Below are 26676 nucleotides of genomic sequence, written 5' to 3' on the forward strand. Positions count from 1 at the left end.
GACTGAGAATGCAGTTTATTCCATCAGACATAACACAATTACAGACATTTGCGTAGAGTATAGCAGTGCTGGAGGACTGCATTTGAACAACTGACATTCACAAGTAAACAAAGTGGGGAGGCAATTAACCTGCAAAGATGAGTTCTGGTATTTATTTTTGAGTCTGAGATGACAGATCCAGCAGGAACTCTTAATATTGACAGTGCCCAATCCCAGCCCCTTCATCTTGATCCCTTAGCTTCGGGGGCCTCCAGGCTGAAATGAAGTCATCTGAGAATTTTCTAGTATAGTCCTCCCATGGACCCCAGCAAAGGAAGACCCTCAGTCTTATCTCACAGAATCCACGAATTCTAGTCCTCCGTCCCTGAAGGTCTGTGGTCTCCCGTTCCACACAGTCCAAAAATCTGTCATGAGCGTTGGCTTTCTATGTTCAACTCCGCTTACTACAGGCCTTGGGTCCTCCTGGTAGCCACAAAACCTAAAGTGGAGAAAAAAAATGTCCAGCCCGCATCTGCTCCCAACTCCTTAGGGTGCAGAATCATACCTTGACAAACCCCACTCACCTCCAGCTTACAGCCATACCCGTCTGCTCTCCCAGGTCCGCCCAGCTTGGTGTGCTGAGTTCTGACTGAAACAGCTCCTTCTGTTGTGACGCAGTAGCGTCATGGGGCTCCAGCACTATAGCTAGGGCACTGATTCTCTGGGTACCATCTCTGGGAGGCCGCAGGCTCCGGTCTGGTTCATCCTTTTTAAGCAGCAGAAGCTTGGACTCATTCTGCGCTCTACAAATGCAAAAACACTGGGCCCTCACATCACAAAGTGGTAGGGTACAGAGACATCATCTTAATTACAAACGGGGTTCAATCCAATCCAGGATCGTAAACGTTACAGACTAATTGCACTTAATGTGTGGGTGCAAGCAGCGCTGCTAATTCATTGCCGGCAGCGACTCTGGACCTTTTGATGAAACGCTACACAAGCAACGACAAAGAAAAGCATCAAAAGCTAGATGAAAGGGTGTAGCGCATTTCCAAAACAACAGGATGCGAGTTCCCCTACCCCAATCGCTCCCACCTCCCCTACCCCCCATGTGGGACCCTGGCCGCTTAGGCAAGCTGCAAATGGATATAGGTGAAAATGCAGGAAGTGATGGAGAAGGCGATGGCCGCGTAGATGAAGATGGAGAGGTGCGGAAAATGGTCGAGGTAGCAGCCCTCGTCCACCAGAGGCTCCTCTTCCTCAGGCTCCGGGCGCACGACCGCCTTCCGGGACTGTCCAGTGCGGGTCCCCGGAGCCCTCCCGCCCACACGCCGACCAGATTTCTTGCCAGTCGAGGACGCCGACTTGGCTGCACGGACAGTGTGGCCCTCTTCCGGGGGCGGCTTATCGAAGAGGCCCTCGGACTCTGGGTCAGAGTCGAAATACATCTGCTCTGGAGCCCAGGGCTTGCGCGGAAAGGAACCTTTAGCCATCGGCGCAGAAGACGGATAGACGGGTCAGCTGCTGAGACTGGGAGGCGAAGTCCCTACAGGGTTGCAGTGCAGTAGGTGGTGGTCCGGACTGCAGCAGTATTTCTACACAGGGTCGCAGTGCAGTGGGTGGTGGCCAGGACTGCCGCAGTATTTCTACACCCGGTGTGGGTGGGGGTAGTGTGGGCGGAGTCAGCAGAGCAGGGGGCCTCTGCGGTCCGGAGCCTCTCTGCCCAGAGGCCCCTTTCTCTGGCTCCTCCTTTCCACCCACAGCCTGTTGCAGAGGTTGGCCAGCCAGCTTCTAGTATCTCCCAAGTCTTGGTGCAGCCAGGTCTGTCTCCATAGCAACAAGACTGGCATGCGGGGGTGGCGGTGGGAGGCAGGAGGCAAGAGGAGCTTGTTGGGATCTCCCTGCTTGTAAGGGGGACTTGGCATTCTGGAAGATGAAATGCAGGGGTTAAAGCTCCAAGCTGCGCAAGGAGCTTCCCGAGGGTTTTACTTCTCCTTTTCAAAGACAGGAATAATATAAGGTCTTAAAAACTGATAGGTAGACACGTTTAATGAGATGATGATGTACAAATGCGCAGTTTTATAACCAAAGGACATGGCGTTGCTGCATGAGATCCAGATACTTGAAAAATCAGTGAAAAAGGCCAGCTCACAGCCTAAGTGGTGGCCACTCAGTCTGATCTCTCAATGTATGCTCTTTCCCTCTCCACCACTTTCCCTTCACCGCTCCCTTCTTCCTCCCAGGCTGAACTCCTGATCCCCCATGTGGCTCAGAGAAGTCGGGGGAGGGAGACGAAAAACCGACACAACTTTGTAGAAAATATGGCGAATTTAGCTGTGTACGCACACAAGAGACTGGAGCAGAAGAGGCCTTGAGTTCCAATCTAGCCAGCATGTATGTGGAGGCTCTGACCCAAAAGACAAAAACAATATCACAATAAAACTTCTACAGCCCGAGGGTCCAGAAGTAACAGAGGTAAAGATTTGTGTCTCCCACCCTCTTTTCTCACTGCTGTCTATACCTATTTTCATTCTTCATTAACTTCCAACCTTTGGGGTATTTCACCTGTGACTGGAAACAAATCCTCTCAGGGAGTCAGTAAGGTGGCTAAAGGCACTTGCTACCAAGCTGGATAACCTGGATTTGATCCCCAAGATCCACATGATAGGAGAGAACAGGCTCCTACAAATTGTCCTGAATTCTACACATATGTCATAATGTACACACTCACACACACAGACACACTAAACATACCTGCTCACACTGTTCGGTTAGGATCTCCAGCTTGCCCCTGTGAAAGTCCCATTCCTGCCTCTCTAACACCAGCTTTCTCAGAGAATCTCCAACAAAGGGAAGGCTCCAAAAAGCCCAGTCCTGTATTCTTGGCACATTCTTGGTGGCTACAGTACCTCCTCCCCCCAAATCTCCTCCTAAAATGTACCATACTTGGGCACAAACCCAGCTTGTGGTAGATACATCATCACCCCTCGACTAAGGGTACGTAAGTGTCCTGCTTTAGTTTGGCCATGTGATTTTTCTCCTATCCTTTCTCCCACCTTAACCTCTGGGGTCTGAAGGACTCATCTGGGAGTTGCTTTGCTCAAAATAAATTTGCTTTTGTGCTTTTTCAGTTTGGCTTGATTTGGCTTACTGCTACGGCAGAGAAATCTTTTATTGGGGGACAGAAAACCTTACTATTTTTTTTAAGCGTTGAAAAAAGCCCTTCCAGAGATTTTCATGATCCAAGCCCATTTCTCACCTCTCTTCCCAGTCAGACTCTTTGGCACCTTCGGTACTTGGTGGGTACCACTGTCTCTTGGTACTTCTGTTGTGCCTGAGATTCCAAGGCTGGTTGTCAGTTCCTTGTGGGATTTGGGGAGAACAGTCACATGATTCATTTGGGCCTTTGTTGTGTTGGAGGAATCCACTGGCAAGCCTGTCAGTAGCAGTAGATCCAACTCCTACCGAACAACTCATTGTAGTGCATCCACCAGAAACCAGGATCATGGTGTTGAAATAACGTGACTAGAGTGTTGTCTCTCATGCTCAGAGCATTCTGCATTTCTTGTAGCAGTAGCAGATATCACTAGGTGTGGTAGCATTCTGACGTTTACTGAATAAGTGATAGGGTGAATGAATGGTGATAGGGTGCAAGAGGCTGCATTCTCAGAGTGTAGCAGCTCCAGATAAGAGCATTTCCTTGGCTAGGACAAAGAGAACACGAGATCCTCAGCCATGCTACTAGAATTTGAGAAGGGTGAAGGGACTTTTTATGATAGTTTCATAAAAAGTTATGCATATACTTAAGATGTAACTCAGGTGATATGGGATGTCCTTCTGTAGGCTGTGAATATGTGTTGCTTTTATTGATTGATGAATAAAGCTGTTTCAGCCAATGGCCAGGCAGAGTATACCTCGGCGGGAATTCCAGACAAAGACAGAGAAGGAAAGCAGAGTTGAGGAGATACCATGTAGCCGTTAGGGAAGCAAGATGACAGGGCGTCACTGGTAAGACACAACCACGTGGTAATATACAGATTTAAGACAGAATTAGCCAGTAAGAAGCCTAAGCCATTGGCCAACAATTGTAATTTACATTAAGCCTCAGAATGGTTATTTCAAAAATAGCTGCAGGGACTTGGTGGATGGAGAGAAAACTGTTCCAGTGAGACTGGGCTAGGAAGAGAAACAGGTTAAGAGCTGAACACATAAAAGCTTCCTCCACACTCAGGGGGCTAGAGAGATGGCTCAGCAGTTAAGAATACTAATTGCTTTTCTAGAGAACCACATTCAGTTCTCAGCAACTGGGACCTTCATAGGTACCAGGCATGTATACAGTACTCAAACATATATGCAGGGAAAACCCATATGTATAAATTTGTTTTTAAAAGTTAAAAAAGCAGGAGCTAAGTTTTATGCCCAGAGTGTTGCAGATCATCTGCTGGTGACTTCCCCTTTTCTCTGTCTCCCTTTCTCGTGGATCACTCTTGTCTTTTACAGCCTTCCTCCACGATGCATGCCTTTGTCGCAGCTGCCTAATCCAGGAGGCACTCCCTGGGAAACGGGCTGGCCACTCTGGCCAAGGAATCATGTGGTGATATTTTGTTTATGATCTAAGAAATAAAGCTTGCCTGAAGATCAGAGTGCAAAGCTAGCCACAGTCGTCAGCCATAGAGGCCAGGCAGTGGCGGCACGCACCTTTAATCCCAGCAACCACACTAGTTAGCCATGGAAGCTGGGCAGTGGTGGTGCATGCCTTAATCCCAGCACTAGAGAGGAATAAGGTGGGAGAGTCAATAGTAAGGCTGAGGACAGGATTGCTCCTTTTTGGTCTGAGCCTTGGTGGAGGTAAGAACTCCCTAGTGGCTGGCTGCTTTGCTTTTCTGATCTTCAGCTTGACCCCTAATATCTGTCTCTGGGTTTTTATTATTCATGCTACAGAATCCTATTGGTGTCTTACTCAACCACCATTAAAGAAGCAGATGGGAACAAATAAAGAGACCCAGAGCCAGACAATGTGCAGAGAGTGAGAGACGGTGGAACACTGTTGCTTTCCCTTCAGTATAGTGGCGGTGACCTAATGTACTACTGTTTGAGCCCAGTGGGAATTCTGTTCCCGTAGGCTTCAGCTCTGTCGCTACCTCTAAAGGCAGCTTTAACTAAGTCTCTATCGTTCTATTTATAAATAAGACTCGAAATTCCAGTGCTGAGGTGAAAACCTGAGAGCTCTCAGAGTCTGAGAAGCAAAACAGTAACCTTTCTCCTTGCTGGTGCCTTCAAAGCACTTCTCCAAACCAGAAAAACCTGCGCCACTCCAAATCCATCCCCACTACTTCCTGTGTCTCTCATTCTCTCTTGGATACCCTCTGATGCTCTATGCCTACTAATTGCTAACTCAGCCTCCTGACCTAAGGCTATTTTTATTTAATCAATGCAAATGCAAACTCAGGGTTCACAATGTGATCAAATATCCTGCAACAACACTCTTGTCTTAAAAGGGTTATCTCCATCAATCTCTCCCCTCAAGGCTCAGGGAACCGTGCAGAAGAGTAGATGGAAAGATGGCAAGAGTCAGAGAGGATGGAGGATGCCAAGGAAAAAAGGTCCTCTAAATACAGGGAGACTGACACATGTGTGAACTCGGAGAGACTGTGGCAGCATGCGCAGGCCTGTCTGGGCCTGTTCCAGCACTGGGAGAAGTAGACACAAACCCCTATCCCTAACCCAGAAGCTATCTACAATTGATAACCACTCACAAATGACAGTTTTCTCCTACAGAGTCTCATTGGGGAAACAAACCACTCTTAAGGGCAGACCCCATGCCCAGCTGTAGATGGCCAATAGAAAATGAACTCATCTTTGGAGGTTCTTTGTCTCATATTTTGTCAGGGATTTCTCTTCTTCTTCTTCTTCTTCTTCTCTTCTTCTTCTTCTTCTTCTTCTTCTTCTTCTTCTTCTTCTTCTTCTTCTTCTTCTTCTTCTTCTTCTTCTTCTTCTTCTTCTTCTTCTTCTTCTTTTTCCTTACAGGTCCTTTGAGTATATACTATGGCTTCCAATTTTGTGTTTTAATGATTCCTGTGTGTATGAATGTGTCTCCTATTCTGGTTTGTTTGTTTTTGTTTTATTTTTATTATTATTCTTTAGATGCCTGTTGTTTTCTAACTAGAGATAGAAGTGTGGATTCAGAAGGGAGGGGAGATGGGGAGGATCTTGGAAGAGCTGGGAGAGAGGAAGCCATATTAGAATATATTGTATGAAAAAGAATCTCTTTTTGTTTTGTTTTGTTTTTTTGAGATAGGGTTTCTCTATGAAACAGTTTTGACTGTCCTGGAACTCACTCTGTAAACCAGGCTGGCCTGGAACTCACAGAGATTCACCTGATTCTGACTCCTTAGTGCTTCTGACTCAGTGCTGGGATTAAAGGCATGCACCACCACTCACATATTTTTAATGAGAGAAAAATAGAAATAAAAAAGGATAGGACCTACTAAGCCCACTCCTAGATTCTACTTAAGAAAAATGACTGCTTGGCCGGGCGTTGGTGGCGCATGCCTTTAATCCCAGCACTCAGGAGGCAGAGGCAGGCGGATCTCTGTGAGTTTGAGACCAGCCTGGTCTACAATAGCTAGTTCCAGGACAGCCTACAAAGCCGCAGAGAAACCCTGTCTCGAAAAACCACAAAAAAAAAAAGAAAAAAAAAGAAAAATGACTGCTCTATATGGAGACATCTATAGCAACATTACTGGTAATAGCCAGAATTGCAAATAATTCAAATGTCCATCAAATGATGAATGGATGAGGTTCATCTGTACAACTAAAATACTACTCAGCAATGCAAAAGAGTGAGCTACTGGTACCTAGTTAATTGGGCCTGGTCTAAAAAAGCATGCTAAGTGAAAAAGAAAAGCCGGGTGAAAGAAAACATAGGTAGGTGATAGAAGAGATATGAAATGTCTAGAAAAGGCAAATTTATAGAAATAGGAAAGAGATTTATTGTTTGTTGCTAAGGAGGGAAATAAAAATACTTGCTATAAACAGGCTTCAGGAAACTTTCTAGTACAACCTTATACAGTTCCCTTTTTAAAAGTCAGTTTTGAATTTTATGTGTGTGGGTGTTTTGTCTGTGTACTATGTGTGTTCATAAAGCCTGAAGAGGCCAGTGAGGGTGTCACATCCACAGCTGGAGTTAACGGATGATTGAGCCACCATGTGGGTGTTGGGAATTGGGCCTAGGTGTTCTGGAAGAGCAGAGAGTACTCTTAACTGGTGAACCATCTCTCCAGTTTCCTCTTCTTAAAATAAACTTTAAAAGGACTTTAGTTTACTTATGTATGGGCATGTATGTGTAAGTGCGCACGTGTGTGCAGGTGTCTGTGGGTGTCAGAGAGGGTATCTTTATTTTTATACTTATTTTTATTTTAATGTATCTGTGGGTGTCAGTGTGGTGTGCTACATGTGTGTGGGTGCTCAGGGAGTCCAGATGAGAGTGCCAGATCTCCTGGAGATGGAGTTATAGTCTTTGAGGTACCCAAAGTGGGTGGTGGGAACCAATCTCATTTCTTTGGAAGAGTGAAACTCTTAACCACTGAGCTATCTCTCCAGATTATTTTTTTGGGGAGGACAGGATTTCACTTTGTAGATAAACTGCCCTGGAACTCACTGTGTAGCCCAAAATACCCTCAAATGCATGGGTGATACTCTTGCCTCAGCCTTCTGCATGTTGAGATTAGAGGTGTGAACCACCTTATCTAGCTTGAAGTACTTTTCTGTTTTTTTTAAAACACAAACACACTTTCAAAATGGGTGTGTGAAGCTGGGTGGTGGTGGTGCACACCTTTAATCCTAGCACTCAGGAGGCAGGGGCAGGCAGATCTCTGTGAGTTGCAGGCCAGCCTGGTCTACAAAGTGAGTTCCAGGACAGCCAATGCTGTTACATAGAGAAACCTTGTCTCAAAACAAAACATGCCATTGCCCCCAAATAGGTGAGTGAAGAAATGTGCCTTGTCCCTGTAAGCATTGCAGCTCAGATGAAAAGGTAAGTTGGCAGTCAGAAGTCAAGGAATACTTCAAAGTCACCATAAATGTAGCAGTTTACAGCCCTGCTCCAGGAAAAGGTTTTCCCAATGTAAGTGTATCAACTCTGCTCCAGCAGGGAAGGATTGCCCCAGTCAAGTTGTTAGAGCTCTGCCCGGCTCTGCTATGGAGAAGTGTTACAGGTTTGCTTCTCCAGAGGAAAGTTTCTCTAGCAGAAGTGTTACAATTCTGCAGCTCTGCTCCTCCAAAAGTTGTTACAACTGGGTTTCCGTTCCTGCCAAAATGTCACATCACACAACAAAACTCACTCAAAAGAGATTTATTGGGAATGAAGAAACCAGGAGCCTGACTCCCTTGGGTGAGAAACAGCAGCAAACTAAAGAGGGGGCAGATCTTATATAGGATTTCCAGGGTGGCTTGGTCTTGGTGGATTTTTGTGGTCTCATTTTGGGGCAAGCTCGGGGATTGGTGTCATTTCCAGCTCTGGGACCTCAGGGATTGGTGAAATTCTGTGCTCAGGGATTGGTGGGATTTCAAGCCCTGGTCCTAGGTCAAGTCAGGAATTAGGTTGTTTTCCCTTGGCCCAGGTCTTGGGTCTAGTCAGGGGCAGGTCATTTTTCCCTTGGCCCTTTTTACCCAGAGTCCCGAAGCATTGATCCTAAGGCAGGCTCTTTGCAGAAGGATATGCATTTCCATGCTCTTTTTTTTTATCAGGGTACGAAATCAAAAGTAAATTTGTTTTCAGAACAAGAGGAGACTAGTTAATAAAATGATGCTGCTGTATTTTAGGTTGGGGGCATGCAGTTCCATGGCAGAGTGCTAGCCTAGCATGCACAGGGGCTGGGTGTGGATTGATGCTATTTCCAGAGAGGATTATCCTGAAATCAAACAGGTTTTTGTGATTATCTAAATTAGAATTAAACAATTTAAGATCGCATGTACTAAAATGAAAAGCAAATGTATAATGTATTTCCATAGAGGAAGCAAGGGATGGAAAGAGTGAAGATGATAATTTTTGTCTTGTTTGATGATAAGATCATGTGGTAGCCTCATCTTCAGTTTTCCAGATCTCGTGCGTCATTGTCATGCTATTTTTGTGTGTGACAAAAACAATTAGGAGGTGAGAAAATATAAGTAACAGGTCTATGACTGATTTACAATACACCGTGACATTCGGATCAGTGCCCACACACTCTAAGGTCTCTATCCCATTGTCTAGATGGCCCTAAATTGTTTAGCAACCACTTGCTCAACAGCGGTTGCTAAGCAACTAGGGACAGAGCTGGACTTCTGAATAACATCATAGCATCTATGCTTCTGCCAGCCTCTTCCCATCAATTTCTCTCCTGCAGTGTTATGCTCTTGTATATCCAGTCCCTTTCTCCCATTTTCCTCTTCCAGGCTCCTGACTGCTGGGACTAACCTATCAATGGATCCCTACCACTGTAGAGCTCAGCACAGATAGTCACAGGATCCATAAACTTCCTTCCCTATTGACTTTTCCCAACTGTGGGAATGATCCTTAATTAGTCAGGGTTCTCTAGAGTCACAGAGCTTATGGAACAAATCTCTCTCTCTCTCTCTCTCTCTCTCTCTCTCTCTCTCTCTCCTCTCTCCATATATTATATGTGTGTTCCATATATATATGTATATATACATATATATATATATATAGGATTTATTGGAATGACGTACAGTCTGCAGTCTAACAATGGCTAGCTGTGAGCGAAAAGTCCAAGGATCTAGTAGCTACTCAGTTCCACAAAGCTGGGTGTCTCAGCTGGTCTTCTGTATATGCTGGAATTCTGAAGAAGTAGACTCCAATGCCAGTGAAGGCATAGATGTACTAGTAAGGGAAGGACAAGCAGGCAAAGAGTGAATGAACCTTCCTTCTTTCATTGTTCTTATATAGGCTTCCAGGAGAAGGTGTGGCTCAGGTCTTCCTGCCTCAGGATCTGAATCACAAGTGTGTCCTCCATCTCTGGATTGTTGTTCATTCCAGAAAAGCCATCATGCTTAACCTTCTGTATTTCTCATTCCCATTACCTCTACTGAGTTAGTCCTTTCACCCTGGGGAGATCACTTTAACCCCATTCTTACTCCCTCAGTGACTGCTCAGTGCAGTGCATGCCTATAATCTAGCACTTAGGATGTGGAGGCAGAAGGGTGGAGTTCAGGGTCATCTTCAGCTACCCAAAGTGTTCAAGACCAGCCTGGGCTACACTAGATGTGATCTCAAACAACAAAAACAAAAACTGACAGAGAACCAGAAATAGATGAACCAGCATGAAATGAAACCATAGACCCCCCCCCCAGACAGGCCCTCCTTCTAGGAACAGCAGTGGATCTTTTTTCCTTTTTCTTTTTCTTTCTTTCTTTCTTTCTTTCTTTCTTTCTTTCTTTCTTTCTTTCTTTCTGATTTTGTTTTTGAGACAGGGTTTCTCTGTGGCTTTGGTGACTGTCCTGGAACTCTGTCTGTAGATCAGGCTGGCCTCGAATTCACAGAGATCCACCTGAAAAAACAAACCAAACTAAAAAACAACAACAACAAAACAACCAAACAAACGAAAGAAAATGGGATGAGTTGTCTCAGAGGTGACAACTTTCCTGTCTTGAGATGTCTTATAACTTCATTATATTTGTATGTAATAGTGGCGTACTATGTATATGCATGTTGATTAAATGCTTTGACATATAAAATGAAATCACTACAATTACAATAGTGACTGTCGCTATATTTGCTCATGTATCTTTATGTTCCTTTGGAATCACTCCTTTTTATCCCCATGTTTTCTCTAGCAGGCAGCCATTAATGAGCATTAATCTCTTCTGAATATGATTATCTTCCATAAAACAGTAATCTGCTCACAAAACAAACAAGCCAACCCTTGGTCCTGTAATGAAGGCACATCCCAGTGATGTGGTCTTACTATGTTTTTCCAGACTGGCCCTGAACTCCAGCACTCAAGTGAGTCTCTTGCCTCAGTTTCCTGGGTGGCTTGGATTACAAGCATGTGACACTATGACTTTTGTTAATATAATACAATACAATATGTGAGGCTGGTGCTTCGTTTTTAAAAGTCTGGCACACCGTTCTGGAGGTTAGCTAGTGAAGATGGCTTCTGCTAAGCCAGCTACACCACCATGGAGGGAGCCTGTATGAAAGGCCAGTTGTGTTAGTGACAAAGGAGGCTGGATGCTCACAGCAATTCACTCTCTAACATACTAAGCTACCCCTCTCCAAAGAATTCTATGACACAGAACTAACTTTGTGTAACTGGAATCATGTAGTGGGCACTTATTTCCTTTCTAGCATTTTAAATTTAATACATCTTTCAAAAAATTTTATGCTTTTTTTTCTCTCCAACATAATATTTTTATTAGTTATTTGGTAATTTCACCCCAATCACACCATTCCTTCCAGGTCCACACTCCCATCCTTTCACCCTCAATAGTTTATTTTTGTTTTTAAATTTTACTTTTATTTCATGTGCATTGGTGTTTTGTCTGCATGTGTGTCTGTGTGAGAGTGTCCGAGTCCCTGGAACTGGAGTTGTAGACTGTTGTGAGCTGTCATAGGGGTCCTCTGGAAGAGCAGCCAGTGCTCTTAAGTGCTGAGCCATCAATCTAGCCCAGTAATTTTTTTTTTGTTTTTTCGAGACACGGTTTCTCTGTATTGTTTTGGAGGCTGTCCTGGAACCCACTCTGTAGACCAGGCTGGCCTCGAACACACGGAGATCTGCCTGCTTCTGCCTCCCGAGTGCTGGGATTAAAGGTGTGCACCACCAATGCCCAGTCTTCAGAGTTAAGGGTGCAGTTGTGACTTTGTCCTGAAGGTGGCAGGAGTGGGCAAGGTCTGAAGGCCCAACTCTTGGCTGCTCTTACTAGAAACTTACCACAGTGATGGGGTTTCCTCTATACCCAAGTGGGAGGACCCAACACTTTGGGGTTCCCCTCCTTTCCCAGGTTCAGCAAAGCAGATTGGCAGAGCTTCTAGAACTGTAGGCTCTAGTTCAGACTTCTAAAGGAGATCCTGTGCTCATCAATATTTGTATCTTTCAAGCTCCTACAAAAGAGCCCACTGAGTTCTTAACAATCAATGGCTTTTCTAGTCGAAAGTCCTTTTGCAATTCTCCCAAAACACATGGTTAGGTTTCTCACAGCAATACTCCACTATCCTGGTACCAATTTCTGTCTTAGGGCTACTATGGCTGTGATTAAAAACTATGGCCAAAGCAACTGGGGGAGGAAAGGGTTTATTTGGCTTACTCCTCATACTTATGAAGTATCTGGGACTGATGCATGGTGTGGACCCTTGCCTCCTAATTTTCTTTTTCATGCTTGTGAAGTTGATAGGTGGAGACTGTAGTTGGTGTTTTGTTTGTTTGGTTTTTCTGCTTATTCTTTGGGGGGCCTGACACACAGGTCCCAAATAAATACAAGGAGACTTATTCTTTCTTATGAATGCCTGGCCTTGGCTTGGCTTGTTGCTAACCAGATTTTCTTAAATTATCCTGTCTATCTCTTGCCTCTGGGCCTTTACCTTTCTCTATTCCTTTCTTTCCTTCTTACTTCATGGCTTGCTGCATAGCTGGGTGGCAGGCCCCTGATGTCTTCCTGTCTCCCTTTTTATTGCTCCTCTTTCTTCTCTTTTTCTCCTTCTATTTATTCCTTCTGCCTGACAGTCCCACCTATTCTTTCTCCTGTCTCACTATTGGCCATTAAGCTTTTTACTAGACCAACTAGGCGTTTTAGACAGGCAAAGTAATACAGCCTCACAGAGCTAAGCAAGTGCAATATAAAAGAATGCAACACATCTTTGCATCATTAAACAAATATTCCACAGCACAAACAAATGTAACACATCTTAAAATAATATTCCACAGCTGGGCGGTGGTGGCGCACACCTTTAATCCCAGCACTCAGGAGGCAGAGGTAGGCGGATCTCTGTGAGTTCGAGGCTGGGCTGGACCGACAACCTCCAAAACAATACAGAGAAACCCTGTCTCATAAAACCAAAATAATAATAATAATAATATTCCACAACAGGAGACTGTCTTCTGTCTCCTACCACATTCTTGTCCCTCTGTCCTCCAAGAATGGAGTGGATAGACAGAATCGAGTACAGATGGCAGGTATTTTATTTGCCAAATTGGGATTCGAAAGGTTTAAGTGGAACAAAACAATTTAAAACAGATTGCCACATGGTATTAAAATGAAACAAGTCTGAACTCTCCATAGCAGTGGGATGCTGTTATAGTTCCGAGAACGTGTTCCAGTTAATGGGAGTGTTACAGCTCATTAACTCATGGGGAGCTCTGGGATGCCAGCCAAGAGCAGTCCTTGTTGGAGAAAGTCTGTAGGTACCTACAGGAGGAGCAGGGGCACCTGTCTCCCACTCTCCTGTCTCCAAAGGGTCTGGAAGGGCAGAGTCACAGGTCTCTGAAGCAGCATTTCTTGGAGGCTGGAAACAGCCTCAGTGATGGGTTCCCCTTTGCCGCCCAGCCAGTGCTGCATCCTAGAGGCTGAGGCAGAAACAAACTGAGTCCTGGAAGTTGGCTTTGAGCATGCTCCTTGCCCAGGACAGAAACCTTAGGTGCAGGCAGCCTCTTGCGATTCTGCTCTCCTCGATGAGTGAGGTGTCTGGGAGTCTGGCTCTTTGAACTTTAAAGGGCTTTTTCTTCTGAGGAGAGCAGGAACACTTGCCTCGGAAGTCTTCCTTTTCCTCTTTTTCCATGGGTTCCTGCAGCAGTTTTGGCTTTATAGCCCTGAAATGTATGGATTTTGTTTGCCAGGCTATTAGCTAGGTCCTAGCTGACTAAATGCGGTATGCAAATAAGATGAAGAAATAGAACCAATCAGAGAAGAGCTATCAAATCTGACAGGGGAAAGACCCCTGAGCTCCACCAGTCTGTTTCTGTAGACATAGGAAACACTGTAGAGGTTTCTTTCTTTCTTTTCTTTTTTTTTCTCCCGAGACAGGGTTTCTCTATGGATTTGGAGACTGTCCTGGAACTCCATCTGTAGATCAGGCTGGCCTGGGACTCACAACACCAGGCTCACTGTAGAGGTTTCTGCTATGTTTGCAGATGGTTGCTGCGTCCAGGCTGCTTACTTCATCCAGGGTTTAAATGAGATTAAAATGGAGCAGTGTTGAATTCTCAGTAGCAGTGGATACTGTTCTAGTTCTAGCTGTGACTATTACAGCTCAGCAGCCTGCTCTACTAGTTTGTGTGTGTGTGTGTGTGTGTGTGTGTGTGTGTGTGTGTGTGTGTGTGTGTGTAGGGGGGGATATAAACGGAGTTCTTAATTGGTCTTAGTAATAAAAACCTAGAGTCAGATGTAGAGGAAATGCTGAGAGATCAGAGAGAAAGAGCAAACCACCACCACACCTTACCTCCTTAGTGTCTCAGTAGACAAGAGAGCAAGTTCCTGTTTCTCACTGCTTATATCCTGTTGCTGCCCAGCTAGCTCACTTCCTGTCTGTTTGTACAGACCTTTAGACCTTTATGGTTAGCTGCTGCTAGTGGCAAGTTCTATCCTCTGACCTTCAGACAGGCTTTATTTATACAAGCAAGGTATCAACACAGGGGACTCTTTGTTTAGGGATGCTGCTTCTGTTTTAGCCACTGTTAGCAGCCTGCTTCCTGGGGCTCCTTTGTCCTCTAGGCTTGAGCCTGCTGGGCACTGGAAAGTTTCCAATGGGGTCCCCATCCACCCAACATCTGTAAACAATGCTACTTTTCCTAATCTCCTTCACTCATGCACTAAGCAGTACAATTACAGTGTTTACTCTAGTCCTTTCTTTTTTTTTAAAGGCAGTATTTTTAATTAGTTCAAAGTTAAGTGTGGCCTGAATGTACATGGACAATTCCAGGCACAAATTATTTATAAGTTTTGAATTGAATACATTCTGAGTGGACTGATAAAATGTGTCCACTGCCAAGGATGCCTCACAGTCATCCAGATGGCTCCCATGGCTTTCACAGGCAAGCTGTCCAGAAGGAATAACGCCACCTCTGAGAATGCCACCTGCAGCTGGCAAAGACTCTTGCAAGCTTTACAGAACCAAGACCAAGTCAAGGGGGATCACAAATAGTTGGATTGAGGCCAAAAGAAAGATAAGGTAGGGACATGATTCAAGGCTCAGGTTTCAGCTGCTGAGCTTTCAGGATACTCATCCCCCAAGGGCTCTGCCCCACACCTCCCAGAGTTCTAGGATCAGGTGAGGATGGATCTCCTTCAGGGCTTGGTAGAGATGATTTTTTCTGGCCTGGTCCCAGGACCGACTGTAGCTGAATAGCTGAACAGCTTTTGCATCTTGTCTGGATTGGTGGCCTCAACTCGAACCATCTCATACTGCTCTTCACTCAGCTCCTGACCATGCAGTTTGTCCACTGACGTCACTCGGGCTACCAGCTGCTCCCGGTGCTGGTCCACAAAGTGCAGAAAGGGTCTGGCAACTGTGGATGAAGGCAAGACTTCATGATTAATGATCAAAGAAAGGCTGACGGTAGAGAGCCTCTCACAGCTCATTCTCCACTTCCATATCTTATCTCATTTGTGTCACTAGCTTCCTTCTCACTCTGGAAAGCCTTTTGATTACCAGAAAAACCCCTGGCCTCACCTCATGTCAGTATTCAGTCTGACACCCTGTGGGAACAGGAAAGGTTCACGATTGAGGTTGTGAGTGGGGTGTGTTAAGGCCCCATAGCCCACAGTAAGGGGCATGGGGACTCCGGATGTGTAGGTCTCCAACCCCATCCTGTCGAGGCCTGAAATGAGAGGGCCCCCTCTTTTCTCCTTTCCCTTCCTTCCATAACCAGATAGTATACCCTGAAACCCTCACTGCCTCACTTGGCCTGTAGGTGCTACTGACCTGGAGGGGCTGGAGCAACCAGGGCGGCAGATGCAGGTCTGAGGTCTCCTAGAGGAGAGGAGAGATGAAGAAGCATCTATAGCAGTGCTAGTTATAACTTCACGAGAAGAATTCTGAGTCTCTCATCTAGATGCTTGCATTCTGAGAACAAGCTACAGACTAATTCTGCCAGAATCTGGAGTGACAGTAGGATGGACCCATAGACTCAATCTAGGTGAATCCTTTCCTTATGTCTTTAGGAAGCTGAAGCACAGAGGTTATGATGATTTTAGACTAATAAAAAGAAGGAAAGCTTCTCAATGAGTAATAGCAAATTCTTCCAACAACATCTCAATCCATTTTAGCCTGTCTTGGCCTGAATTAAATTCCTGGAAGAGAACTAACCAACTCCTTTGCTAGATGGCTTAAATTATTTGATACTTTAAGTAGAAATATATTCCTTTCCCTTTTTTAATATTTTTGTTTGTTTGTTTTTCAAGACAGGGTTTCTCTGTATTATTTTGGAGGTTGTCCTGGAACTTGTTCTGTAGCCCAGGCTGGCCTCGAACTCACAGAGATCCGCCTGCCTCTGCCTCCCAAGTGCTGGGATTAAAGGCATGTGGCACCAACGCCTGGCGCATTTTTAATATTTTTAAAGAATTATTTTTTCATATTTAAATTATGCTTGTGTGTGTATCTAGGCGCATTAGTATAGGTGACTGTAGAGCCCAGAAAAAGGTGCTGGATCCCCTGGAGCTGGAGTTACAAGCAGTTGCGAAACATGGATGCTGGAAAACAAACTCAGGTCTTCTGGGAGAGCTGAAGTTCTGATCAAATCAGGGACTGTATAACTTAAAGAGTCACATCATTTCTCTGGAGGCATTTGTTATTAGTTGGTCCATTATGGACCTTTCTCCTACTTCTGTGTGCCTTGGGTTTGTCCTGGGTTTACCTGGTTTCAACAAGGTTTCCCAAACTACAGCATCAGCATTCTTGTCTTTTATTTCCAACCGGATCCCTGATTGTAAGTGGCCAACATAAATTTCTGAGAAGAGTTGGGCTTCTGTGGAGCTCCGGTAGCACAGCTCAAGTTCCTGGAGAGGGCAAGAGCGTCTGTGTGGGAAGTCATTGTCTGTCCTGAAGATGAGGCTTTCCCCCACTCTAACACCTTCTTTGTCCTACTCCATTGCAGAGGGACATTATCCTTTCCACTGAAGTTGATCAACAACTTTGACAACATATCCTAACTGAGAAGGGTGAGAGCACTGAAGAGAATCCATGGACCAACTCCAGGTTCATTCTCAAAGTAGTGCTCACATATTCTAAGCCAAAGCTTTATCCTTCCATCTTTTCTGTTTCTTTTTCTCTGTGTAGCCCTGGCTGTCCTGGAACTCACTCCATAGACCAGGCTGGCCTTGAACTCAGAGATCTGAATGTCTCTGCCTCCTGAGTGGTAGGATTAAAGGCGTGCACCAACACCGCCTGGTTGTCCCTTCATCTTTAACTGAGACTTTCTTTTTCTTTCTTTCCTATCTTGAATCCAAGCCCTCATTCCTTCAGTACAGAATTTCACTCCTAACAAGTCCTAAACAGGAAACTTACATCTATCCCCTTTCCAAGACAGAAGACTTGATTCCCAACTAATTTTCAAGCATGCCCTTCCCAAGTCTCCACAAACTCAGAAAATTGCACAGGCATGTACTGAGTGCTCAGGTCCCCATCTAGACACCGTCTATAACCTCTTCCTTTTTCTCCCCATAACAACCTGTCTATCAAAGCCTGTTGCCTTTTTCAACAAAATCAGTATGGATACCTGCCACAAAGACTCATAGTCCTTTTGGTCTTGACAGCTTCCTGTTTTGTCCGTTTCCTGAATCTGTAAACTATTCTTCATCTCTGTGGCTGCTTCCTTAGTTAAACTACCACGGCCTCTCATCTGCAACCTTTTGACTCGTTCCTGCTTCTGCCCTTGTCAGTTTTATCAGCTAGTGTTAGAGACATCTTTGTCAGAGGAAATGAAGTCTGTACGATCAAGTTTAAGACACCATGGTGGGCTCTTGGCATTGCACTTGAACAAAATCCAAACTCTGTAACAAGGTGAACTGGACTAATGAGCCCTGGGAGATGCTGTCTCTAGTGTGATCCCATTTTCTGCTACATGCACCAAATTCTATCACACTGACTTCTTTGGCACCTGGATATTTCAAGCTTGCTCTCACCTCCATGCCTCTGCACATGTTCCTGTGATTGAAGCACTTCAGAATCCTCCATGCCTCAATGCTTCTTATCACTGAGGCCTCTACTTACGCGGCATCTTCTCAGAGATGTTCTTCTGACTTGCCAGTAGAAGTATCCAAGTCATTCTCTGATAACTACAGATCCTACAATTTATCTTGGCCAAAAGGCTCAGAAATGATCCTAAGTCACGTTCTCACAATGCTATATTTACTTGCTTTCTCTTAGTGCTACTGGTTACTATTATTTATGCAGGTCTCATCTGTCAGGATACTACTTTCCCAAGTAAATGAATCCATCTGTCCACTGACCTATTTCCCCTAAAGCATATCCCTGGCACTAGGTTAGCATTTGTTGGATGAATGGATTATCTCTCTCTTATCACTTGTTAGCAACTGATATGCAGGAAAGATCCAAACTGTGCAGCTTGCCTATTCATTCTTTGGTTCATGATTTCCAACTTAAAAGACAGGCATCACCTCCTTTTCAGTACCTGTCCCCTAACAGCGTGTGCACGTGTGTGTGTGTGTGTGTGTGTGTGTGTGTGTGTGTGTGTGTACATACATATGCCTTGGTGTGCATATGGAGGTCAGATGATAACTTGATGGATTCAATTCTCTCCAGTTACCATGTGGGCTCCAGGAACCAAACTTAGGTCATCAGGTGTGGTAGCAAGTGCCTTTATCTATTGAGCCATCTTGCTTATAAGGCTCCATCTTATTTTTTTCTGGGCTGGGCAGCTTTCCCAAGGGATCCTCCTGCCTCTATCTCCCCAGCACTGGAATTATAGGTGGCTTTTTACCTGGATGCTGGGTCCTTAACTCAGACCTTCAAGCTTGTGTGAAATCACACTTTGCTGCCCTCTCCCTAACTTTTGTCTGTGATTGTTTTGTTTTACAGTTTTTTTCCTTTTTTTAGACAGAGTTTCTCTGTGTAGCCCTTGCTGTCCTGGAACTAGCTTTGTAGACCAGGCTGGCCTTAAACTAATAGAGATCCTCCTGCCCCTGATTCCCAAGTTCTGGGATTAAAGGCATGCATCATCACCTGGCTATCTGGGGTCTTAAATGCTGTTGCTAGCCAGTGTCCTGATAAATGTTTCAGACTAAGTTCACACTCATCTAACTCTGGTTCAACCATTCACATATGCTTTCTGTTCATAAGCAGAAAATCTGGGCAAGTTACAGACATTTGGGTAATACAGATTAATGTTCAGTAGCCTTCCGCCAAATAGTGTTGGCAGAGAATATACTGAGAAAGAGGGAAAAGCCAAAAGCAGATCCTGGTGTCCTGGAAGATTCCGAGACTCACAGCTAAATCTTAGTGTCTGCACAAAGTGTTCTGAGGCTTGCAGGCCATCCATGTTACAGCTTTTCCATTGGTCACGTGCAGTGCATTTTCTCTAGACAGGTTACCATGAAGCCATAGAATCCCAAACACTCTACAACATACACTAAATGAATCTTGTATGTTCAACATTTCCAATATCCTTGCTTTAGATTAACCATGGTATCCTTTGGTTTGTTGAGATCACCGGTCATAGAATTGTCCTTGCTCTGTGACAATACCCAACATAGAGTAAATAGGCTTCCTTAGTCCTTCCTGCAATTACCAAAAGACAGATGTCCTACAGTGATTTCTTTCTAGAACCATTTGACTGAGATGTTTCATGATGAGTAATAAGTCAGGCTCATTTGACTTCATGACTTTAGCACAGTATAGCCCAAACACTATTATGCCCCAAATCAGCTCACCCAATTGTGGTTTCCTGCTCACCATGGATCCCAATTGCTTTCCTCCAAACCTCAAGTTTCATTTTCTGGGAGACCCACCCAACAGGTTTTCCCAAGCCTGACATCTGATCTTGGTGAAGGGCAAGTATCAGGCTATTTACCTTGGGTGTAATTTCCATAGTCTCTGAACCAGACACAGTGTATCGAGAGCCCACATAAAGAGAGCCCAGGTGGGGGGAGGCTTGTGTATTTGCACAAACTGGAACTTCATTTCTTCATCATCTACAGCTTAAGGAAGATACAGACAGTGATTTCTGCCCTACATTAACTTGTTGAATAAGGTGAGATGGAAATTGGTTCTTTTGTGTGTATGCACAGAAGTTGGGGTGAGGGTGGAGTGGGGGGTGATAATAAAACCTCTGCAACACTGTTTCCCATGTAGTGTACGGACAGTCCCACTCAAGTTTGTTCCATGCTCACAGTGGTTATAGGGTCACGGCCAGAGAAGAATGGAGAGGGAAAGGCTGTGTGTTGGGTGTGGAGTCCTCCCATCCTTCTAATGCCATGAAAGAGGCTGTGCAGAGGTCAGTGAAAGAACAGCAGACACAGGGGAGACCTGGGGTTGAGGGGACCAGACCAAGGCTGAGCAGAGGGCAGATCACTCACCCTTTCTCCCAGGAGGGGATGCCCCTAGGATGCTCTCTGACTGCATTTCATATTTATCTCCAGCCCACCCTGGATGGGCCTTTGTGGTTCTCACCTTCCGAATAGTGCCGTCATTGGGGATCAGGTAAAGGTGGAATTTGAGTTCCTCAGCATGAGGTTGATGGTACAGCAACGTGATGGAGGTGATGGGTAGGAGTCGCTGGGTGGCAGAGATTATTTTTAGCACCATTCCTATGGGAGAGAAGCTGGGGTTTTTCATAACTGCGCAGTGTGGCTCCACTTTGGCTGGTGCCTCCAAGACCATCACGTCATTCATAAAGTGGGCCACTTGGAACTTTAGTGTATCCTCCTGAATTCCTGCCCAAGAATGGAGTCAAAAGGTGTAGATTAAGTGCCCGACTGAACCAGGATTGGCTTGGGATAGTAGAAGCCCAGGGTTTAGGTTCAGAGAGACTGTCTTGGGGGAGGTATGAATGAGTCTGTCCTTTCAAAATCCTAATCCAGGGGAATGGATTTCAGTGGAGCTTTAGGGAGACGAAGAGGGCATGGATGTAGAACCCTCGTGAATGGGCTCAGGAAAGAGTCAAGGGCTCACTTCTGCCATTTGAGAGAAAAGATAGAAGGTGCCATTTTACAAAGAAGATGGTCTTTTCTAGATACCAAATATACTAGCACCTTGATCTTTGCCTTCTCAGGAGATCTCCAAAGACATTGTCACCAGCTTGATGAATTCATTCCTGTCCAAATCTGACCTGCAGTCTAGCAGGCTCTAGATAGATTCCTTTGCACTCAGGGGCTCCCTAAAATTCCTTGGGGAGAAAACCCTATTTCCAGGCTCAGCTGATGGATGATGGTAATTTTATAATGGGAAAGGGTGGGCTTGCCAACCACTCCTCCCTCTAGAGTTAAGAGTGTTAATAGGGCTAAAGGCAGAGTATTTTCTCTGTTACTTTTATCTGGCTCTAGGCCTTCACTGTATTAGTCAAATACCAGCCTCGGATACCCTAATACAGTGTGAGGACAGATCAAGATCTATCACTGGGCTAGAGTCAAGATGGAGACCAAGCTGGAATACGAGTCTGTGCTGTGTGTGAAGCCTGATGTCAGCGTCTACCAGATCCGCCGCGGGCCTCGAACCACGGCTACAGGGCATCTGATTGGAAGTTAGACCAGCCTGATTGGACTGGCCGCCTCCGGATCACTTCAAACTGGAAGATAAAGTTTCAGGGGAGCTCTTTGCTCAGGCACCAGTAGAACAGTACCCTGGTGTTGCTGTGGAGACTGTGACAGACTCCAGCCGCTATTTTGTGATCAGGATCCAGGATGGTACTGGGCGTAGTGCGTTTATTGGCATTGGCTTCTCAGATCGGGGCGGGGGCGCCTTCGACTTTAACGTTTCCTTGCAAGATCACTTTAAGTGGGTGAAGCAGGAAACTGAGATTTCCAAAGAATCTCAGGAAATGGACAATCGTCCCAAGTTGGATTTAGGCTTCAAGGAAGGACAGACCATCAAGTTGAGTATTGGGAACATTACAACCAAGAAAGGAGGTGCTTCTAAGCCGCGGGCCGCAGGAACGGTGGGGGGGCTGAGTTTACTCCCTCCTCCACCTGGAGGCAAAGCCACTATCCCCCCACCATCCTCAGTTGCCATCAGCAACCATGTCACCCCACCGCCTATTCCAAAATCTAACCATGGAGGTAATGATGCAGATATCCTTTTAGATTTGGATTCCCCTGCTCCTGTCACGACTGCAGCACCAGCTCCAGTTTCTACAAGCAGTGACTTGTGGGGAGACTTCAGCATTGCATCCAGCTCTGTTCCGAACCAGGCACTACGGCCATCCAATTGGGTCCAGTTTTGAGTGTCATTGGCATGATGTGAAGGACACACTTGAAGAATAAAAATGACTCTGAGGGAACCGTTCTGTGAGGGAGTTGAGGGACCGCTTCATTTCCCAGAACTAAAATCAGTGGACAATCTTTTCCGTAGCTTCTCTGTTGCTTTCAGGATGGATCACGTTGTTACCTCTGTGTTACTTACTGTATACCAGGAGACCACCTGTTGTTTCCTGCTCACATCCAAGGCAGGAGAGTAACGGAGATTATCACACTGGTGGACTGTGCAGAGTTCAGAAGGCCAACTTTTAGAGTGCGAGTGACCTCGGACATTTGTAAATTCTTGAACTTGTCTCAGAATCATCTCATGGCTCCTGTGTATCTCTTTGTGATGCCCTAGTGTGATCTTGATTCCCCTTGGGCCTGTGATCCCTCCTCCCTCTCTTCAGCCTAGTGCTTGGCTATGGGTCACTGCATCTGCTTCTATCATACTGGATGTAGGTTCTATGATGACAATTAACCCCTTCTGTTTCTAAATGGCCCTATAAAGTCTCCAGAGCTCCTCCATGACCCTCTCTATTCTCTCTAAGGAAGCTGTGAGCTCTTTTGTCATCACCTATCATCCTACATTCTCCTGTATGACCGGAAATACCTCCCATTACCCCCTCCTCCCTATCCTCCCCTTGGTTACCTTGGAGAGCCACAAAATGAGGGAGGTACACAGCAGCCACAGCTCCCTGCTCAGCCTTGATGTCGAACAGAGGCCCAGCCACCATGTAACTCTGCTCCAGGGGAGTCTTGCCTGGGAATTGGCTCCAGGCACAGAATTCGATCTCTACAGTCACTGCCCTTGCCACCACAAAGCGAAGACCAGTGCTGGGCCAGTGATAGGAGCCAGCCATGGGGAGTTGAACTCTAGAAGATGCAGAAACAGACATGAGTTGGACAAGATCTGCTCACATGCTGGATGCAAATCAGGTGCAGGGCCATAGCCACACTGTCTTCTGCCAAATCTCTGAGTCCTGGCTCCTTTGCTCTTTGCATGAGGATCCTGAAAAGGTATTTAGCCTTCTGACTCCTAGTTTCCTTATCTGTAAATAGAGACAACTGCAACACCATCTCATAGACCTGTGAGTACTGAGTGATCTAGAGCACACCTACAGGTGACACATACCTGGAGCAGTGATGATGATGAAGGTATTGAAATAGGTGTGTGTGTGTGTGTGTGTGTGTGTGTGTGTGTGTGTGTGTGTGTATTAAGTTCTGGGGTTCAAGCTCAAGACCCTTCATATGCTATATGATTGGCTATATCTTCAACTCTTAGTTTTCTTACTTTTTGAAATTTTTTCCTTTAAATTAGAAACAAGCTTGCTTCACATGTCAATCCTAGCTCCCTCTTCCTCCCCTCTCCCTCCAGTCTCCCCACCATCCCCCCCAGTGCCCTACCCAATCCCCACTCCGTTCCCCAGGGAGGGTGAGGCCCTCCATGGGGGATCTTCAGAGTCTGTCATTTCATTCAGGGCAGGGCCTAGACCCTTCCCCAAGAGTCCAGACTGAGAGAACATCCCTCATTATAGGAGGGGCACCCAAAGGCCATTTGTATGCCAGGGATAAATACTGATTTACTACCCAAGTTCCCATAGATTGCCTAGGCCTCCTCATTGACACCCACATTCAGGGGGTCTGGATCAGTCCCATGCTGGCCTCTCAGCCATGAGTCTGGGGTTCAAGATTTCCCCTTTGTTCAGCTAAGCTGTTTCTGTGAGTTTCACCAGCCGAGTCTTGACCCCTTTGCTCATTACTCCTCCCTCTCTGTCACTGGGTTCCAGGAGTTCAGTTCAGTGTTTAGATGTGGGTGTCTGACTCTGCTTCCATCAGTCACTGGATGAAGGTTCTAGGATGGCATACAAGGTAGTCGTCAATCTCATTATTAGGGAAGGGCATTTAAGGTAGTCTCTCCACTATTGCTTAGTTTGCCAGTTCGTGTCATCCTTGTAGATCGCTAGAAATCTCACTAGTGCCAGATTTCCCCTCAAACCTAGAATGACTCTGTCTATTATGGTATCTCTCATCCTGCTCTCTTCTGTTCTTCCCCTGACTCAACCTTCCTGCTCCCCCATGTCCTCCTCTCCCCTCCTCTTCTCCCCTTGTCTTTTTCTGGGTCCCTCTTCCCTCCCCACCATGCTCCCAATCTGCTCAGGAGATCTTGCCTCATTCCCCTTCCATGTTCTTACTTTTAAAGAGTGTATTTCTTTATAAGGGTCTGAGCCTAGTGAGATGGCCTGGCAGGTAAAGGCACTTTCTGCCAAACCTGAAAATTCCTGTGTAAGCTCACACAAACACACTGACTAACAGCTTTAAAATGAGCACATGTTAGTATTAGTGATAAATATTTGGCCTTTAAACAATGCGTTACTGAGATCATTAGTGATTTTCTTAAAGGCTTCCCATTTGATGACTGATGGGTAGACAAGAGTCAGTTTCCGTGGGAGGAAGTTAAAGTGACAGTTTCTCTAGCTGAGACAGTGACTGTGACAGTGACAGTGTTGGAGAGATTAACAGGTTATGGAAGACACTATGACTGTGGATATAGTAACTATAATTCTCAGAGGTCAAGGCTGCTGTATGTATCCTCATGTTCTCAACTTCTAGTCGGTATGTGGCACTCAGCGATTGTTAGCCGAGCAGGATCATTAGAGCACGCTATAGAGATTTAAGTGAAATTTAAGAGACATGGCAAGCCAAACATAAGCTGTTTGCATTGTGATTAAAATAATCACCTGCAAGAAACACATTTCAGATCCTTGAGAAAATATGTGCATATGTAGTTCATGCATACCTGGTGCCCACAGAGGCCAGAAGAGGGCCTTAGATGCTCTGAACTGGAGTTGCAGATGGTTGTGAACCACCATTTGGGTGCTGGGAACTGAACCTGAGTCCTCTGTAAGAGCAACAAGTGCTCTAACCAGTGAGCAGTCTCTCCAGTCCCAAATGTCTCCCTATGTCTTTGTCTAGCATCTGTGGTGATGCCTTCATTTTCCAGTGTTCTGGGTTTGCTGTGGAACTGGTGCTGTGCCCAAAGGACTTTCCACTCACTTGCTTGTTTTAGAGCTGACCTCTATTTCCCATGGAGGGATTTAAGAGGCAGGTTATATGATTCTATTTTCACTAAAAAACAAATGAACAAAACCAATGCAAATGAAATAAAAACAACCTATCTCATGCTGGTTGATATGATTTCCTGATTTCTTCCTGTTTTGATTTGTCTCTCCTGCTACCCCAGGACTATCTTCTCATCTCTCAGCTCTGGACCAGCCACAGGATCTCAGTTTGGGCCCCTCCTTACCGTGCGCTCTGGATGAGCAGCCGTGGATTCTCTGCTGTCAGAGCCCTCAGCTGCACCATCACCTGATCACTCAGAGAGCCCTGGTCCAGCCTGAAAGCACAAGGGAAGCCATATTGTCCTGGGATACACTGAGGAACGTCTTTCACTCTGCCACAGTTGGGTTCCTTAGAATTAGGCTCTGAGATAAAGCCAGTGAGGGAGCTAATTAGGGGATGTTATTTGACCAACACCAGGACAGAGAAGGGAGGGAGTAGCAGAGGCAGATGTGGCCATGAGGTGGTGCCAGTGAGGTCTTGGCCAAATCACAGGTGTATCTGAGATGAGATGATGGCCTTTGGAACTGTCTAGAGTTAACTTTTTAAAACAAACTCCTACATGGGTCAGATGCTGGATATGAACCATCCTAGGAAGGGGACATGACAGTGGATGAAGTGGTTCTTACTGGCAGAGGGCATTCCTGCAGCCATCAGCATCACAGTGGTTGGGGGTCATGGCTTTGTCCCAGAAGGGACTCTGGACTGTTGTTAAAGAGAGTAATGAAGGTCTGTGTTCTAGGATTTTGTGAGAATTCTGCTAGAAGGAAACAATCTTGGTACCACTTCCCCTCCCCTGCCCCCCCATTTCATTGCTGGTACCACTTCCCCTCCCCCCATTTCATTGCTGGAGGTGGAAGCCGTGTTCTCACACATGAACTTGCCCTATTGAGCCCAGGTCCTGGGTTCCATCCTTACAGGTTTCAAGTCCCAGAGTTTCTGTTGGTTTAGAATTACCACTTTTTTTCCCTGGGCCTCCATGTCCATAACCAGGAACATCATCACTCCCTCTCAGCCTGCTGTGAAGCAAGGACAAGGCAGGAGAGGAAAGAATCCTATGCTGGTGAGAGGCTGGGCAGTGTCAACATTCCTGCCCTATGAGCTGTTCTCCCTGGAGAGAAGATGGAGCCCTTGAAGCTGAATCTTGTTCCTGTTTCTAGGAAGGAAGGAGGCAGCTAA

At 45.6% G+C, this 26676-nt stretch overlaps 1 protein-coding gene, 1 long non-coding RNA gene and 1 pseudogene across 4 annotated transcripts; 2 read left to right on the forward strand and 1 right to left on the reverse strand.

The window, feature by feature from the left end:
* Positions 1-1861, reverse strand: LOC106020909. The gene is made up of 2 exons (XM_013111440.3): positions 564-1861; positions 1-478 (listed from the first exon to the last, which is right to left on the reverse strand). Exon 1 carries the CDS (start codon positions 1470-1472, stop codon positions 1107-1109), a length of 366 nt encoding a protein of 121 aa, XP_012966894.1. The 5' UTR covers positions 1473-1861; the 3' UTR covers positions 1-478; positions 564-1106.
* LOC121141393 lies at positions 1400-26676 on the forward strand. 3 transcript variants are annotated; one of them, XR_005878284.1, is made up of 3 exons: positions 1400-1495; positions 2223-2454; positions 25622-26676. It is a non-coding gene; the product is annotated as an uncharacterized LOC121141393 (long non-coding RNA). The 3 variants fall into 3 exon arrangements; XR_005878285.1 differs by having other exon boundaries at positions 26491-26676; XR_005878286.1 differs by lacking the exon at positions 25622-26676 and adding an exon at positions 20125-20239.
* On the forward strand, positions 21517-23486 carry LOC121141392 (annotated as a pseudogene).

The sequence above is a fragment of the Mesocricetus auratus genome, unplaced genomic scaffold (genome assembly GCF_017639785.1).
Source record: "Mesocricetus auratus isolate SY011 unplaced genomic scaffold, BCM_Maur_2.0 Super-Scaffold_100007, whole genome shotgun sequence".
In the NCBI taxonomy this organism is placed as follows: Eukaryota; Metazoa; Chordata; class Mammalia; order Rodentia; family Cricetidae; genus Mesocricetus; species Mesocricetus auratus.

What these genes read in the sequence shown, in the direction of transcription:
- LOC106020909 (XM_013111440.3), bottom strand. Translation starts at nt 1,472, where the DNA reads ATGGCTAAAGGTTCCTTTCCGCGCAAGCCCTGGGCTCCAGAGCAGATG.